The sequence below is a fragment of the Mytilus galloprovincialis genome, chromosome 6, assembly GCF_965363235.1.
Source record: "Mytilus galloprovincialis chromosome 6, xbMytGall1.hap1.1, whole genome shotgun sequence".
In the NCBI taxonomy this organism is placed as follows: domain Eukaryota; kingdom Metazoa; phylum Mollusca; class Bivalvia; order Mytilida; family Mytilidae; genus Mytilus; species Mytilus galloprovincialis.
This window is the reverse complement of record NC_134843.1, coordinates 45,588,894-45,607,163: the sequence shown is the minus strand read 5'-3', so window position 1 is coordinate 45,607,163 and position 18,270 is coordinate 45,588,894. Positions and strand designations below refer to the sequence as shown.

The 18,270-nt window shown below is 32.2% G+C and overlaps 1 protein-coding gene across 8 annotated transcripts in view; it reads right to left on the bottom strand.

Moving 5' to 3' along the window:
- The window catches only part of LOC143079712 (zinc finger homeobox protein 3-like), a 95,081-nt gene that overhangs the window by 28,821 nt on the left and 47,990 nt on the right, over window positions 1–18,270 (bottom strand). For 4 of the 8 annotated variants that reach the window (XM_076255236.1, XM_076255238.1, XM_076255237.1 and 1 more), the window contains one exon: window positions 6,036–9,081. In XM_076255236.1, coding sequence (XP_076111351.1) covers window positions 6,036–9,030 — 2,995 coding nt within the window. In that variant the 5' untranslated portion in view covers window positions 9,031–9,081. Of the gene's footprint in view, window positions 1–2,120; window positions 2,387–2,720; window positions 2,746–6,035; window positions 9,082–9,741; window positions 9,832–11,621; window positions 11,719–18,270 lie in introns of those variants that run through there. The other 4 variants (XM_076255240.1, XM_076255241.1, XM_076255243.1 and 1 more) reach the window with 4 other exon arrangements.

Below are 18,270 nucleotides of genomic sequence, written 5' to 3'. Positions count from 1 at the left end.
TAATTTAGCCTCAAACTAATTTCATTTATTAGGAACAACATATTGTCATTAAATTCTATGTCTTTGGTGAGTTTTTAAATTGATCATTATAAATGCCATAGAATCCTCAAACAAAAACCTGTTACACCTTCCGCTCCCAAAATCTAACAAAATGTTTGCTAAAACATTTAAAGATAAAGAAACATCAGTCATTAAGCATAGCAAATTGCCACTAGACTTTGAAAAGGTGATGCGAGTTTTTCCCACCATTTAAACCTTTTACAATGTAATTAATTTTTAGCTAGGTACAAGAGACTGTCACTGAACAAAAGATTCAATACAACCAAAATAACAGTTCTTTTTGTTTAGCAGGTAGACTTCTATGATAAATTTGCATTTTCCAACTAATGAGAAAATTAATATCGAAAGGTCATGACAAGGCTATTGTTTGGTTCAAATTTGTCATGGATGGTTGTCCTCTCACCCCATAGCACAATTTTTGCTCCATCTCAAGTGAAATGCCACAGAGAGACACAGTTGTATCTATTTTGTTTAAGCTCCTCAAGTTGTTAAAACAATGTTAAGTCACCTCAAGATTTACTGTCATTGCAATGTATGAAGCAAATAAAAAAAGTTTAAACAATTGAAAATTGAAAAATACATTCAATGTCTTGCACCTGTGTTATTGACAAAAACTGATTTTCAATTCTAGCCAACCTATTCTAGATAAGCATCTTAAATTGATAGGTTGCTGTTGTTTGCACTTTTCTGATTATCTTGATCTTTTTACCTGACCAGATATATGCCTTTCCATTATAGTTTTCAAGATAAAAGGCAAAAACATAATCTATGTATACTGCGGTAGGTTTTTATGATATTAGACAAAAACGTAAAACAAGTTTGTAAATATTGTTAATCAAAGGGCAATAACTTCATTAAGGAGATGTCTGCCGATTTGGACCAGGTGACTTATTTGTAATTATTGTCTGGCTGATCATTTTTAAACTCCAATAAGAAGTGGTCTGACAGTTTTGATGTAAATGGACATTATTAGGATCTTAATATTATGAAAATTCTGTCATATTTACTCCATTAGTGGTGATTCTAAGGTAAATAGACAAAACTTTGCAGCTGGAATCATCAGACACATTTTTAAAACTTGTTACGTTAAATTTAGCTTAGTAGTTTCAGTCAACTGACAAAGACAAGTGATGAGAAAAGCTCATGATGGACCTGTGGGACTGGTGAAATAAAAAATGTGGAATCTTATTCATTAATTAAAGAGAGACTTTAGGGTGAAAGTTCCCAGTAAAAACTTGTGCAACTAAGTGTCTTTATAGGGTTGGGCTTACAATTACATCGAATAAGATATAATAACTACTGGTCAGCTATCAGGTTGATTATTTTATCTCATTTGTTAAATTTAACAAAATAAAAATGATCCAAGTACATTTCTTTTAAAACATCAATTAATATCCTTCTTACCTTTCTGTAACAAAACACCGCTTTTTAATTAAGGTTAAAAATGTGTGTCACTAATTTCATATAATTTTTTTTGAGGTTTTAATTTCCAACCAAATTTTTCATAGAAAATCAAACTTAAATATCAGTGTGAATTCCCCATATAATGGCAATTCTAACACTCTGTTATATCTGATTACAACAAAAGCACATCACCTGCAGGAACAGATTATGAAAAGCTAAAGGAATAAATTTTCTCACAGAATTAATTTTTAAAACCTCCCACACTATACCAAAACTTCCACAATAACCTGTCTCAGTAAACAAGATTGAAAGTAATCTATATATAGATTACTAAAAATAAACATAGTTACATATAGAACCAGGTCAAGAAATTCCTCAGCATCAGCTTTCTGTTTGAATGAATCTTATCTGATACAGATCACTTAACATCTAATAGGAAGTGGCCACATTGTCAATCTACCCATTGAATATAGAAATAGTTTACCTGTAATACATATATTGTAAAAATACAGGTAGTTAGCTCAATTTATAACTACATAAAATGTAGTATTACAATTCCTCCAGATGATCAAGTGAGATATTTAAAACAAAAACTTTATACCTGGCCAAGTGATATTCTAACTGACTTGTCCAAACTAAATGAAAATTTGGCTTACCAGACATGTCAGCTTTCATCATTAGATGTCCCGTCAATGCTGTAATCACTATCATAACACTTTCTTTAAATTAATTTCTCAGTAAACAGTGACACGTTAATAATCAGACACACCTCACAGACCAATTGAATATAAGCCATTCATTTCCAAATAAGTCTTTTGTCGTTGTGTGATGGGGTAATAAACACCTTTCTATATGTTCAATTTCTCAATTCTTAATAAGTTCTCTTGTTCTAATCCACACAGGTAAACTAGACTTATATTATCACTTTAAGTCAATTATAAGAAATATAAGATGATCTCTTGAATGTCATTAAAAGTTTGATTTCTATATAATTTCTATGCCCTTTATGTATTGTCTATGTATGAATGATAAAAACATCTTGTGTATAAAATTGTTGCACTGAGTCATAAAATTTTGTTTGCTGGCCCAATTCATTAAAATCAACGCTCATAAACTCACTATCAATATTCTTAACTTTTACCTGTGATGAATAGATTAAAAAAAAGATAGAGAAATGAAAATTCATTGCCGGCCTATCAAAGCATTATAAAATTTAAACAATGGCGATCATAGGTATCCCTCGGCAACTAACGTACCTGTTTTCATGAAGAGGATTTCCTATTTGACTCCTAGACGAATAAAATGTCTTTTCATATAATGAGAACTTTTGAGATTACAAATTGATTTAAGAAATTTGTTAGCTCTGCCAAACAAAAGAATTGAGCTCTCTTGTAAACAAAATGTATGCATTCATTTAAGGAATATTTCAATACAAATTTATATTCGTATGTTTACACAAAGTTTTCCAATCAGCCAACTTTTGTTCCACAAAACATCACAGTATTGTTCTCATATTTGATTGGAAAATTTTGTTATTCTTTGGTCTACCTTTAACTTCTTTGTTTCTTCAAAGTGAAATTCATAATGACTTTTGTCTTTAGGAGAACTTCAAACTATATTTGTATTTGGACTTTAGTTGGACTAAAGTTTCTACATAATGCTGACAATTAAATATTAAATAATTATTGTAAAAACAGGAATACTTGTTATAAAACAAAACAAACAAATTCAAAATTAACCTTTCCATAAGAATGAATAATGCTAAATGTATTTAACAAACAATAACCTTCAGTGATACAATAACTTTTTAGGTTGTAAATATATGTTTTTTGCAGAATCTACACTTATATAAAATTTCAAATTTAAAACATTTACTTTGTTAATTTGATGCAGATAATTGAAAAATAAAACAAGAATGTGTCCATATTACACAGATCCGCTCTATCATTTTCTATATTCAATGGACTGTGAAATAAGGGTCAAAACTCTAATTAGGCATTAAAATTAGAAAGATCATATCATAGGGAAAATGTGTACTAAAATTGGACTTCAACTTCATCCCAAACTATCTTGACCAAAACCTTTAACCTGAAGTAGGATAGTGCAACGGGTGAACAGATGCACAGTCCGAAAAAACATAATGTCCCTATATTATAGCTAAGTAAGTCATAAAAACATAAGGATTTTCTACCCCAGGAATAGAATACATTCACTGTAATTTGGCAAATCCTTTTAGAATTTTGACTCCTCTAGTATTTTGTTTGGCTTTTATAACTTTTTTGATTCTACTGTCAATGATAAAACTTTCATAGACAAAATGCATGTCAAGCATACAAAATTTTAATACTGGCACATATATCTAGTATGAGCTTACCACATCAACTTCCCTCAATAACAAAAATCACCATGAACATTTAATATAATGAAAAATTGATTTACAGTTTCAGAAGATTTTGGAACATGATATATTTATATAAATTTTTTTTTTTTATCATACTCTGTTTACTGAATGATAAATATTACCAGATGCTCCGCAGGGCGCAGCTTTATTCAACAGCAGAGGTCGAACCCTGAACAGTTGGGGCAAGTATGGACACACCATTTAAGCTTGATACAGCTCTGAATTTGGATTGTGATTAAATAGTTGACACAACATAGGTTTCTGACACAGAATGAATGTGGTCTAAGAACTTAAACTTTAAAACTTAAAACTTTTTAAATTGGACATTTACCTATTATGGTCCAATATCCAAAATCTAAATACATGGTTAGATTCAGCATATCATAGAACCCCAAGAATTCAATTTTTGATGAAATCAAATAATGTTCAATTTTAGACCCTTTAGACCTCAATTTGATATCCAGGCCCAAATATTAACAAGAGGCTGTCACAACGACAGCAAACCGGATTTATTAATATTTATTTGTGTCCTGGCAATATCACAAGAACCATTACTGATGAATGGTGAAAGTGAAAATCATCAATATCAAATTTGACCTCCATTTTGTCATCAGTATCAACATCTTAAAATTTGAAAAGCTTAGATTGAATGGTTCATGAGTAAATGCAACAACGTGAATGGAAACGCCATTTCACAATCTTTCAAAAACCATAACTCCTGAACGGTAAAAGTCAAAATCGTCATTATTGAACTTGACCTCTAATTTGCCATCTTTAACAACATATAAAAATTTCAAAAGCTTTGGTTGAATGGTTCATGAGAAAATGCACGGACACGACTGGATACACCATTTTTCAATCTTTCAAGAACCATAACTCCTGAACGGTAAAAGTCAAAATCGTCATTATTGAACTTGACCTCTATTTTGTCATCAGTAACAACATATTAAAATTTGGGAAGCTTTGGTAAAACAGTTCATGCGTAAATGCACGGACACGACTGGAAACACCATTTTTCAATCTTTCAAGAACCATAACTCCTGAACGGTAAAAGTCAAAATCGTCATTATTGAACTTGACCTCCATTTTGTCATCAGTAACAACATATTAAAATTTGGGAAGCTTAGGTAGAACAGTTCATGCGTAAATGCACGGACACGACTGGAAACTCCATTTTTCAATCTTTCAAGAACCATAACTCTTGAACGGTAAAAGTCAAAATCGTCATTATTGAACTTGACCTCCATTTTGTCATCAGTAACAACATATTAAAATTTGGGAAGCTTAGGCAGAACAGTTCATGCGTAAATGCACGGACATGACTGGAAACTCCATTTTTCAATCTTTCAAGAACCATAACTCCTGAACGGTAAAAGTCAAAATCGTCATTATTGAACTTGACCTCCATTTTGTCATCAGTAACAACATATTAAAATTTGGGAAGCTTAGGTAGAACAGTTCATGCGTAAATGCACGGACACGACTGGAAACTCCATTTTTCAATCTTTCAAGAACCATAACTCTTGAACGGTAAAAGTCAAAATCGTCATTATTGAACTTGACCTCCATTTTGTCATCAGTAACAACATACTAAAATTTGGGAAGCTTAGGTAGAACAGTTCATGCGTAAATGCACGGACATGACTGGAAACTCCATTTTTCAATCTTTCAAGAACCATAACTCCTGAACGGTAAAAGTCAAAATCGCCATTATTGAACTTGACCTTCATTTAGTTGTCAGTAACAGTACTAAAGTTATTGTGCGAAAACCAAGAAAAATGCTTATTTGGGCCCTTTTTGGCCCCTAATTCCTAAACTGTAGGAACCAAATCACCCAAAATCAACCCCAATCTTCCTTCTATGCTCATCAACCTTGTGTTTAAATTTCATAGATTTTTATTTACTTTTACTAAAGTTAGAGTGTGAAAACCAAATGTCTTCAGACGACGCCACCGCCGCCGCCGACGTGATACCAATATACGACCAAAAAATTTCAATTTTTGCGGTCGTATAATAAAAATGAAATGCTGGTTTTAAGCATTTTATGGAGGGAAAATTTTTTTTTTTTAAAAATTCAGTAAGCTTTGTTCTTAAAGGATTAAAAAATACAATTTGGCCTGCTTATTTGGTGAATAATGGTATTAACAGTATTTCAATAAATATCACTTGCCTTCTTCATCAAACTTGATTTGGTCTTCTTCACTTTCATTGTATTCAACAACTTGAAAAATTTCTCCAGGATCAATGTCCGTCACACCTTGTTCTTTCATCTGTAGCTGTTTGATCTGTTCGTTGTGTAGATGTTTCATAGCCCTTACATGCTGGATCATGTTGAGCTTGGCTCTTGTTGAAAAGTTACATAGAGTGCAGTGGTAATATTTGGATTTGCTTTTAATTTTGCTTTCTCCCAGCTGCAAGAAATGGAAAAGCTGAGCATTCTTCTCATGCCTAGGATTTCCAGAATGGATTTGTAACTTATGAATACTATTTGTGTAGTAGTCACAAGAATTGCATCGTACCTGAACTGGATTGCTTACATTGAGATACTTGAGTCGCCATTCATTATTAGAACCTCCCTCTTTGATGTGATTAACAAGCTGCAATCGTTGCAAATGTTTATCAGTTTTACAGTGTAGTTGGAAGTTGGCTTTTAAGTTAGTCTTATAGGAGCACAGATTACATATATATGTACCTTGTGATATAGATATTGTCTCTGACTCTCTTTGTTTAGTGCGATCGACTTGTAAATGCTGATGAAGAGATTCAAGTGAATCAGTTACATATAAATTGCAAACACAACAATTATAGAGTCTAAAACTGTCAGGAGTTTGTGGATCAAATGAAACACCAACACCTCCATTCTCCTTTCTCAGATCCATTGGAATTTCTCCATATGAGCTGGGAACAGCATTCCCATAGAGAGATTGCTCTATATTAAATGGCATGTTAGAGGCTGGAATACTGCTAGGATAGCCTGTTATGAAAGCTGGGTCATTCTGAAGTAACATCAGTTGATTCATCTGTTGAATATGCATGTCCCGTTGCATGTGCTTCATGTTCTGCTGTAGTACCATCATATTATGCGTATGTTTTTCACTTGTCATGTGAATGCGTAGATTTCGTGCAACATTGGTTTCGTAATTACAGACATCACACCTCCATGTAGGTTTAGGTTTGTTGTTTTTCTTTAGTTGTACATCATTGATGGATGGTAATGATTGCTGTTGTGGGGTCTGTTCCTGTACTTGCTGTTGTTGCTGTTGTTGCTGTTGTTGTTGTAGTTGCTGTTGTTGAGGAGGGGTTTGGAGTTTCAATTCCCCACCTCCATTTGCCAAATCCTGAACATTGTTCAAATGTTTATCAGACTGCATATGAATACTGAGATTGCCTTTCGTTGTTGTGGAGTAATTACAAACCTCACATCTGTAAGGCTTGTAGCCACATGAGTAACTCTCACCTCTGGCTAATCGTGGATGAGCCTGGTTTGATAGACAATATATACACTGCTGGTCGCCTTCTGGATGTTTCTCTTTCATATGAATTTCCAGTGTTTCTTGATACTTGTAATGCCAATTACATTTTGGACATTTTAAAGTCTTACATGAATTACGTGAATGCATCATAGTCATGTGACCTCCTAATGACTGAGACGATCCTAGAATCATATCACATTTTGGACATTCAACGCCCTGAACACGACCCTGTGGATGCTCATCACAGATACCAAGAAATAATGTAGAGTTTGTAATGGGTGACATTGATGGCACAGGGGAGGAAGCACTAGGTGAATCTAATTGTCGACTTAGCTTTGAGCGAAGATTACTTGTTAGATTCTCAATTGCTGTCGATGATAAAGATGATGATACTGGAGACATGGACGAATGAACACAGGTAGTGATGCTTGAAGCACCATAGTGGTATGGCATTGAACTGCCCTGAGACATGTCGGAATTCTCTGATTTTGAAACAGAATTCAAGACAAGAGCATCTGATAGCTTTGGTTTGGAATGTACGAAACTGACTTTGGTATTGTCATTCAGTGATGACTTAAAAGAGTTTGGCAATGTTACACTTTCTGACAAAAGCATGTCTCTTCCAGTAGTAAGATTTTTCAGTGCTTTTGGCTTTAAGAATGACATCAATGGCTCTTTCTTTGTGCCAACACATTGTATGATGGCTGATGAATTTTTACGTAACATTACTCTCTTTTCATCTTCATTCAATATCATAGAATGTTCAGAAACAGCATGAGCCATAAAAGACTTACTGTAACCAAAAGACAATTTACAAATGAAACACATCAGAATTGGCTTAGTAGGAACATTTGTTAAGTCCTGACTTTCTTCAGAGGTAGATAGACTATCACCATCAGTCTTGGTTGACTTTTCATCATTTTCACTTTTGCCAGAGCGCATATCATACACTTTATAACTAAACATCATCGGTGCCTGAGACAAATATTCTCGTGAAGGATCATAGCTTGGATTTCTAGGAACAAAAATAGCATTGGCAATTTGTGGCAAAGCTGGGACTTGAGAGACAGTGTCACTTCCTTTCTTATCAACAATTAATTCTCGCTGATTAGAAACTCCAATTAAAGAGTCAAGGTCACTCAGACTAGAATCACCATCCTCCAGAATATATGCAGATCCATCTGGATTATAAACAATTCGTCCATCAAAACTCTCCCCTTCACTTAATTCGCTAGCATTACTAGGTGTTCGACAATATTCTCGAATCATGTTACTTTTATTTGACCCATCTAGTTTTGTACATTTATGATCAAGAAATTGCTGTAGTGATGGAAAGTCTGTGTTACAATCATCACAAATGATTGGTTCATCATCATCGTCCTCTAGTTCGGACATTTCCTCTTCCATATTATTCAATTCTTTTTTCCCTGTGACGGGTGTCTCCATTTTTGGGGATGTTTTGCAGATAGATAATGGTGATGGTAGCCTGTTGAAGCTTGGACCTAAACCGGATTTCTCAAGATCACTGTGCTTGTTAATATTGAAGAGTCTAACTGATTCAGATTCTTGGTCCAAGCCAAACTTTTGAGGTGATCCCTTCATACCCACGAATGAGTTAGGGGTAGAGGAAAGTACTAGAGTCATGTCAGGTCCACAATGGGTTCCTGGGGGTGTCAGGGGTTCAAAGTCCATTCTAATATGGCCTTCCTCATCTCTTACTCTGAACTACATCATGGTTTAAACCTGAAAATAGATTTAAAAAAAATATTCAGGATATAATAATCAATCTTGAATTTCAATTTAAATTGAATTACATCTGATAGAAACTTTGTACCTATCAAAATGCAAAAAAAATAATGAAAAAATGGAGACAAATAATATATAAAATGGTTAAAAATACATATTTAAATAGTTACAAAACCTACACAGTTTTAAGCTGAGTTCCATTATAGTTGCTTTAATTCTTTAGTATCTGTTAAATGAATAATTGTTCTAATGGTCTTTTGTTTAATTAAATTTTAGATCAACTATTTTTACTTATAAAATAGATATAAATTTTAATATTTATCTGGTGCAATTAAATAATCAATACCTACATTTCAAAAGCTGGCATTAAAAGATTACTCAAGAGTTTAGTATACATATAAACTTTTATTTATGCTTATCTGAAAAATTTATTGAAGCAATTTAAATTTAAATCCAGAAAAAATCTGTGTCATCTTATAAAAGGTATATCTTCTGAATCATTATCATTTTCTAATTGTTTTTGCAGAAATTTAAAATGTCGGCATAAATGTTATTCTTTAAGAAAAATATATAAGAAAATAGCATACACATTTCACCTGCATCATCAACAAATGTAAACATTTTTTTTATAAAAATCATAGAAAAGTAATTGTTTACCTGAAAAATGTAACAATTCAAATTAAATAAAAATCCACATTAATTTAAAAAAAAAACTTTTTTCTTGTCCGTTGGATGGTATGGAAGTTTGTCACCTTTAGCCGATGATGGTCATGGTTTACCTGTACAACCTGAGGGCAATATAGCACCTGACCTCTATCATATCCTGTCCTTCTTATTGTCTGCTTCAAGGCCCAAACAGGTCCTTAATTAGTGACCTCCAGTAATAAATTAATTAATGTCAGAATGGTTCCTCTGAGGTTCATTGAAGGGACATTGTCTTTTTCGAAAACAGACAAGGAAGGTCTAATACACAAATTATAAGCAAACTTTGAACTTTGATTGATGTTCAGAATTGTGAATACTTGATGGAAAATAGCACATGGTTAATTATTAAAGGAAATAAACAAACGTAAACTGTGGGAAAATTACAAAATTTAACATTAATTATGTGATAGATTTTATGAGTTGATTATATCCCATTTATAACTACTTAAAGTGAACTACAGTTATATCTATACAAGTACTTGCAATAAAACCAACCAAATGAGAAAAGTTATAAAGCTTAATTATCAAGGTATTACTTCATTTGTTTGTGGACAAATTGTGTAAAGGTACTTGTCTTATCAAAATCTTAAAATCTTAAAGACATGATAGAAGTTAAATACAACCTTTTCCTGTGGTGGTTGGGGAAGGGTGGGGTTACTAACTATGTAATGTATGGTAGGGATGAGTTGCTGGAATAGGTCATTATTTCCAGCTTCATGATATGGGACTATATGTGGAAAAATTATGATGATAAGTATAAGTAAAAAGTCAGATGTGTTTTTTTTACAGATTAGATTAAAATCATTATTAAACGTACATCAGTTTTTTTTCAAATCTGTTGATCTCTCCATGAAATAGCATTATCATGATAACTAGAGCTATATTTTTGTCACAATATTTATAATAAGGAATATCTTAAATATTCAAAATATATGAAGGGTAGGGTACAGGTTGTTTCAGTTGCTCATTGCTACCACAAAAGGATCATAGTTCCCCTTTCTGGATAATTTTTAAAGTTCTTGAGAAAAAATATTGCGTAGGTACCTCAATTCAGTCACGGACCCGCAAAGTCGCAGGTGTGTCCAGTATATTATAACATTTTCAAATACTTAAAAAAAAAAAAAAATCAAATAGCTATTCTATTTAAATAAACAAGAAATATAAACTACCTTTCAATGCGCTCCCCTTAAAAAAAATAGGAAAAAAAAACCTCCCCCTTTTCCATCCCCTTGAAGCAATTACCGATAAACTCAACCCCATAATTAGTACAATTTTAGAGAGATCCATACACTTAAACACAATTTATTGTCTTGAAACTAGAAAAATGTTTGTTTTTTGCCCCTAATTCCTGTATGTTTGGGAAAATTACCCCCAAACCCCTTTGTGGTACAATTTCAGAGAGATCCATACAGAAACACACAATTTATTGTCCTTAAACTACAAAAATGCTTGTTTTTGGTCCCTAATTCCTAAACTGTTTGTACAAATTAACCCCCAATATCAATCCATTGTTACCTTCCTTTGTGGTATTGAACCTTTTAGTAATACATTTACTTAAACTAAAGTTATTGCACAGAAACCAAATGTGTCTTCGGACAACAATTCAGACGCAGACGACATTATAGCATTAAACGAACCAAAAAAAAATGTTGCGGTCAAATAAAAACAAACGGGATGAGGCCTAATATGTGCATACTATATAGACACAGACAAATGATCTAAAAAACAAAATAAAATGCCTTCATGGAAGTTACAAATAAATTTCCCAAATTCCTTTTTAAGTTAATGTTTCAGTAAATATCAGTCAAAAAGAATGTAATAGTTTAAAATACCTTTGAAAAATGCAGCTACAAATAAAACAGGTAGAAAAAGGTTTACTTTCCCACAGACTAATCAATTAATTCGGACATCTGAAAGGTCACACAATTAAACAGATAATATGGTCATCTGAATGTGGACCCCCAGGTGCTTCAGGTGTAATTCAGAGATAATTCTAGTTAAGATATTAACACAGAACAATTGTCTTTTTGTCATAAGAGAAGATTAATTCATTGTGACACTAATGTTGCTCTGAGCAGGTCTTAATTTTAAAGATCCACAAAACTGATAATTAAGAGCTGTTTGACCTATTTAAAAATTCCTTAAGCTGGACACCTTATTTAGATAAAACATGTAATCATATTATAGAAATCCACTTGCATGTGGTTCAAATCTTTATAAACTGTAATAACTTGTTCAAAGTTTTAAAATATATTACTTAAAGGGGCACTAGCTATGAGATATACAAAAATTCAAAAGTATGATTTTTTTTGTTCAATCATAAATGAAAGTGAAATAGTGAAATAATAATTTGCTTTTATCAGCTAAAATGGTTCAATTTTGTCAAATTAAGCTAATAAACATTGAAGATGACTTATTCAATTGCAAGTGAATAATTAGACCTCATTTAATTCGTATGCATGAGAACTCCAATTTAACTCCGTAGAAAGTGATAGAATAACGCATGTATAGTCCGTGTACGGGTATTTAAAGGAAAAAAATGTCATCATTGAAAGTGAAACAAAGGTAAATAATTTTATTAACTGATTCGATCCACACAAAATTATTTTTTAAAGGTAAAAACGACGATAAAAATTAAACATAAATTTTTAATCTATATAATACAAAATTTAATAGACCTATAAAAATCTAATTGCACGAGTTGCTTAATCTATTTATATCCATATTTATGTTTACATCGCTTATATGGTCATAGAAGGTCACCTCGATAATAAATTAGATGGCGTCTTCGCTAAATTTCAAACGAAACAAAGTTACATCTTTTTTAGACCATGTCCTGTAAATTGTTTATTTCATACTTTTGATAGTTTGAAAAATGTTTTACATTGTTAGTTTAAACATATTTATTTATAGTGGATTGGGAAACAAGTTTTGCAACTTATATTAATCCCTTTCCACTTTGCGGGTGCGAGTGCTGCCTTGTAGCGGCATTAGCTTACTCTTTTTCGAAATCTACAAGGGTGGCTTTAACGTGCAAGAGATATGGCTTTCTCTTAACACTGGTCAGCCATTTATTGTCCGCTTCTGACAGACTATTATGGTTTTCTCAAGACCATACTCGCGGATGGTGTCAATTTTACATTGTTATAAATAAAATATGAGAATTTGAGTCAAATCGGTGAACATGAATTTGGCAGCCAGTGCCCCTTTAATAAATAATTTTTAGTGTGTACATTTTACTTTTATTTGTTTTCTAAGTCAACAAATAACACAAATATAAGTAACTAAGTGAAATCTTAAGCAGGTTGCATGTGTGTGTATGATTTCAACAAGGATTTTAATAAATAATACAAAACCTTGAATTAATAGTGTAAATTTCTTCAAAATCAGTTTTAAATATAAAAATGAAGAAGAAACTTCTGAGCTCTCCAATAAAATATTAACACTTTCCTCTAACTTTCAACTTTAATTTGATAAACTTTCACAAAAATTACCTTTGACTAATTAGAAATATTTGTTCTTGTCCAAAATAAATAATAAATGATGGACCAATTGATAAAGTAAAACAAATTAATGAGGTTCTTGGTAACAGTGAAAAAAGTGATAATTGTTTCGCTTTGCCTTAAGCTGGTTATTCTGATATTACATAACTAAACAATAAACTGTTAACTATTTTCTGTCTACCTGTATAGTTAGGTAATTAACAAGTTTCTGTCATCAGAGTTTTACACACCTAGCTTCACACCTTCTCTCGTAGTCACAACTTAATTTGTAAATCAATATTTAATTAGCAACACTATGCCATATTATATCATTGCAGAATAATTACGAAAAATTATCATCCAAGAATATATATACTAGAGGCTCTAAAGAGCCTGTGTCGCTCACCTTGGTCTGTGCATATCATAAACGAAGGACAAAGATGGATTCATGACAAAATTGTGTTTTGGTGATGGTGATGTGTTTGTAGATCTTACTTTACTGAACATGCTTGCTGCTTACAATAATCTCTAACTGTAATAATCTATGAATCTATCCCAGTAGTTAACATATTTTGTAAAATTTTACAAAATTTACAAGTCTTTTGAAAATTGTTAAAAATTGACTATAAAGGGCAATAACTCCTTAACAGGTCAATTGACCATTTTGATCATGTTGCATATTTGTAGGTCTTACTTTGCTGTACATTATTGCTCTTTACAGTTTATCTCTATCTATAATAATATTCAAGATAATAACCAAAAGCTGCAAAATTTTCTTAAAATTACCAATTCAGGGGCAGCAACCCAACAACTGTTGGTTGACTGATTGGTCTGAAAATTTCAGAGCAGATAGACCTTGACCTAACAGACAAATTTGTCTTGTCAGATTTGCTCTAAATGATTTGGTTTCTGAGATTTTAGTCAAGAATGCATATTACCCTATGTACTTTTTTTAGCCATGTCAGCCATCTTGGTTGGTAGGCAGGGTCATTGGACACATTTTTTAAGCTACATACCCTAATGATGATTGTGAATAAGATTGGTTAAATTTTTCTAAGTAGTTTAAGAGGAAAAGATTTTTGTAAAAGATTACAAAAATTTACCAAAAATTGACTATAAAGGGCAATAACTCATTAAGGAGTCCACTGACCGTTTCGGTCATGTTTGACTTTTTTGTAGATCTTACTATGCTGAACATTATTGCTGTTTACAGTTTATCTCTATCTATAACCAGGTGCTCCGCAGGGCGCAGCTTTATACGACCGCAGAGGTCGAACCCTGAACAGTTGGGGCAAGTATGGACAAAACATTCAAGCCTGATACAGCTCTGAATTTGGATTGTGATCAAATTTTTGACATTACATAAGTTTTTTTTACACAAAACAAATGTCAAGATTTTACAAATCAATTAAAGATTTCTTCTTCAAACTTTTTAAATCTAAAATTAAATAGTTGACACAGCATAGGTTTCTGACACAGAATGAATGTGGTCTAATGAACTTAAAATTTTTTTTTTGCCTTTGAGCAATTCACTATGCTGTTGAATATTAATCCTCTCAAAAAAATGTTTGAAGAAATTTTCTTTTTATTTATGAAATCTGAAATGAGAAAAATTTACCCCCCCCCCCCTTTTTTTCACATCCCCGTTTCCCTTTTTCCAAAACTGATATCAATTCAAATTTCTAATGGAGTTTGCAACAATAACTACTCTTTTAAATACATCATAAAATATTAAAATGTAAAATAAAGTGCTTGTTATCACTGAATGGTAAAGATTGGTTGGTAGTAAAAGTGAATATACATTGTTTATTGTATAAAACAATAAAAAAAACTTCATCAGCAACATTTTATATTGGCAAATTTCCAATGAAGTTATTTACATAAAGTTATTGGCAAATAAAAATAGAAAATGACATCATAGTCATGTCTGGCAAATTTCCAACATATATTATCAACTACTATTCTATACAAAGAAAGATAACTCCTATTGAAAATTAATTGCTATTGCACAATATTGTGCAATTAGATATTTCTTGCTATTGTGCAATACTGTGCAATTGAAAATTTCTTGCTATTGCACAATATTTGATATGGAATCCTGATTTGGACCAACTTGAAAACTGGGCCCATAATAAAAATCAAAGTACATATTTAGATAAAGCATATCAAATAAGCCCAAGAATTTAATCTTTGTTAAAATCAAACTTAGTTTAATTTTGGACCCTTTGGACCTTAATGTAGACCAATTTGAAAACTGGACCAAAAATTAAGAATCTACATACACAGTTAGATTTGGCATATCAAAGAACCCATTTATTCAATTTTTGATGAAATCAAACAAAGTTTAATTTTGGACCCCCATTTGGACCAACTTGAAAACTAGGCCAATAATTAAAAATCTAAGTACATTTCTAAATTCAGCATATCAAAGAACCCCAAGGATTCAATTTTTGTTAAAATCAAACTAAGTTTAATTTTGGACCCTTTGGACCTTAATGTAGACCAATTTGAAAACGGGACCAAAAATTAAGAATCTACATACATAGTTAGATTCGGCATATCAAAGAACCCCAATTATTCAATTTTTGATGAAATCACACAAAGTTCAATTTTGGACCCTTTGGGCCCCTTATTCCTAAACTGTTAGGACCAAAACTCCCAAAATCAAACCCAACCTTCCTTTTATGGTCATAAACCTTGTGTTTAAATTTCATAGATTTCTATTTACTTATACTAAAGTTATGGTGCAAAAACAAAAAATAATGCTTATTTGGGCCCCTTTTTGGCCCCTAATTCATAAACTGTTGTGACCTCAACTCCAAAAATCAATCCCAACCTTCCTTTTGTGGTCATAAACCTTGTGTTAAAATTTCATTGATTTCTATTTACTTATACTAAAGTTATTGTGCGAAAACCAAGAATAATGCTTATTTGGGCCCTTTTTTGGCCCTTAATTCCTAAACTGTTGGAACCAAAACTCCCAAAATCAATCCCAACCTTCCTTTTGTGGTCATAAACCTTGTGTCAAAATTTCATAGATTTCTATTCATTTAAACTAAAGTTATAGTGCGAAAACCAAGAAAATGCTTATTTGGGCCCTTTTTGGCCCCGAATTCCTAAAATGTTGGGACCAAAACTCCCAAAATCAATCCCAACCTTCCTTTTGTGGTCATAAACCTTGTGTTAAAATTTCATTGATTTCTATTCACTTTTACTAAAGTTAGAGTGCGAAAACTAAAAGTATTCGGACGACGACGACGACGACGACGACGACGCAGACGACGACGCCAACGTGATAGCAATATACGACCAAAAAATTAAAATTTTTGCGGTCGTATAATAATATTCAAGATAATAACCCAAAAAGGCAAAAATTCCTTAAAATTATCAATTCAGGGGCAGCAACCCAACAACAGGTTTTCCAATTCATCTGAAAATGTGAGGGCAGATAGATCTTAGCCTGATAAACAATTTTACCCCCATGTCTGATTTGCTCTAAATGCTTTGGTTTCAGAGATATAAGCCAAAATCTACATTTTACCCCTATGTTCTATTTTTAGCCATGGTGGCAAACTTGGTTGGTTGGCTGAGTCACCAGACACATTTTTTAAACTAGATACCCCAATGATGATTGTGGCCAAGTTTGGTTAAATTTGGCCCAGTAGTTTCAGAAGAAAAGATTTTTGTAAAAGTTAACGACGAGGACGACAGACGACGACGGACACCAAGTGATGAGAAAAGCTGGGCCAGGTGAGCTAAAAATACAATTGTTGACACAGAGATATGTCTTGCCATCATGCAATTGTGACATATAATAAGTGATGCCCTGGCCTTTAAAATTACATAAAATCAAACTTTCAAAACAATTCAAAAGTTTCAAAGTCCATGGAAATGAGATGTGCCAATGTTAAAACAACTTTAATAATACCAACTATCATAATGGCCTCCTAATAGTTGTTTCAAATCTGAACTAATATAGTGTTGAAGCCACAGCAAACAGCATACCTAAGTTTCAATTTATCCTCTTCACGAAGGTGCCAGAAAAATAGTAATGTTTTGTTGAATTATGAAGGAAAACCAACAATCTTAGTTAATTAAGATTGGAGTCAATTGCCTGCCTTGACTCATAACCTCAGTATTGACAGGCTTGTGATAAAGAAGTTGGAACTTAACTTGGACTACTCCTGCATTTATTTGATGACAAGAAATAAACAGGTTTGTTTGTTTTTACAATGTGAATTCTGATATTATTACATTCAATAACTAGTACATTACCAATGCACACTTTCATGCTATAATTTTGAGGGTGCTAGGGTAGTCATTTTTGAGTACTTGCATACAGTACCATTTGTATTCACACTCATTTAAACACTTTTCTGATGTTCAACTATTATAAATCAGTTGTGTGCATGATTTTGATATCTTATTTGTTCATATATTGGTCTATTAATGATATACTTCAAAATAGCAGTTGATAATGCATAAAAGTGTCCTGATTGGCATGCTATTCTACTTGAGTGGTTGTTTATGCATTTGTCAGTCAATGGTATAATGATTTATAATGATTGTTTATGCATTTGAATGTGTTAATGGTATCCTGCTTGGCAGATAGTGTTAATGTATTTATTTGTTAATGATATCATGCTTGACAGGATTGTTGTTTTTGAATTTGTCTGTTAATGATTTCCTGCTTTATAGTGATAATTATGCCTTTGTCTGTTTAGTTATATCCTGATTTATATGTTAACTAAATCATGCTTGGCAGTAGTTTATGCATTTTTATGTTAATCATATTTTGTTTGAAAGTGTCATATTATTTATACATTAATTTGTTAATGATATCATGCTTGTCAATGTTTATTTTTACATTAATCTGTTAATGATATCATGCTTGTCAATCTTTTTGTTTTACATGAATCTGTTAATGATATCATGCTTGTCAATGATTATATTTATGTTAATCTGTTAATGATATCATGCTTGTCAATGTTTTTTTTTA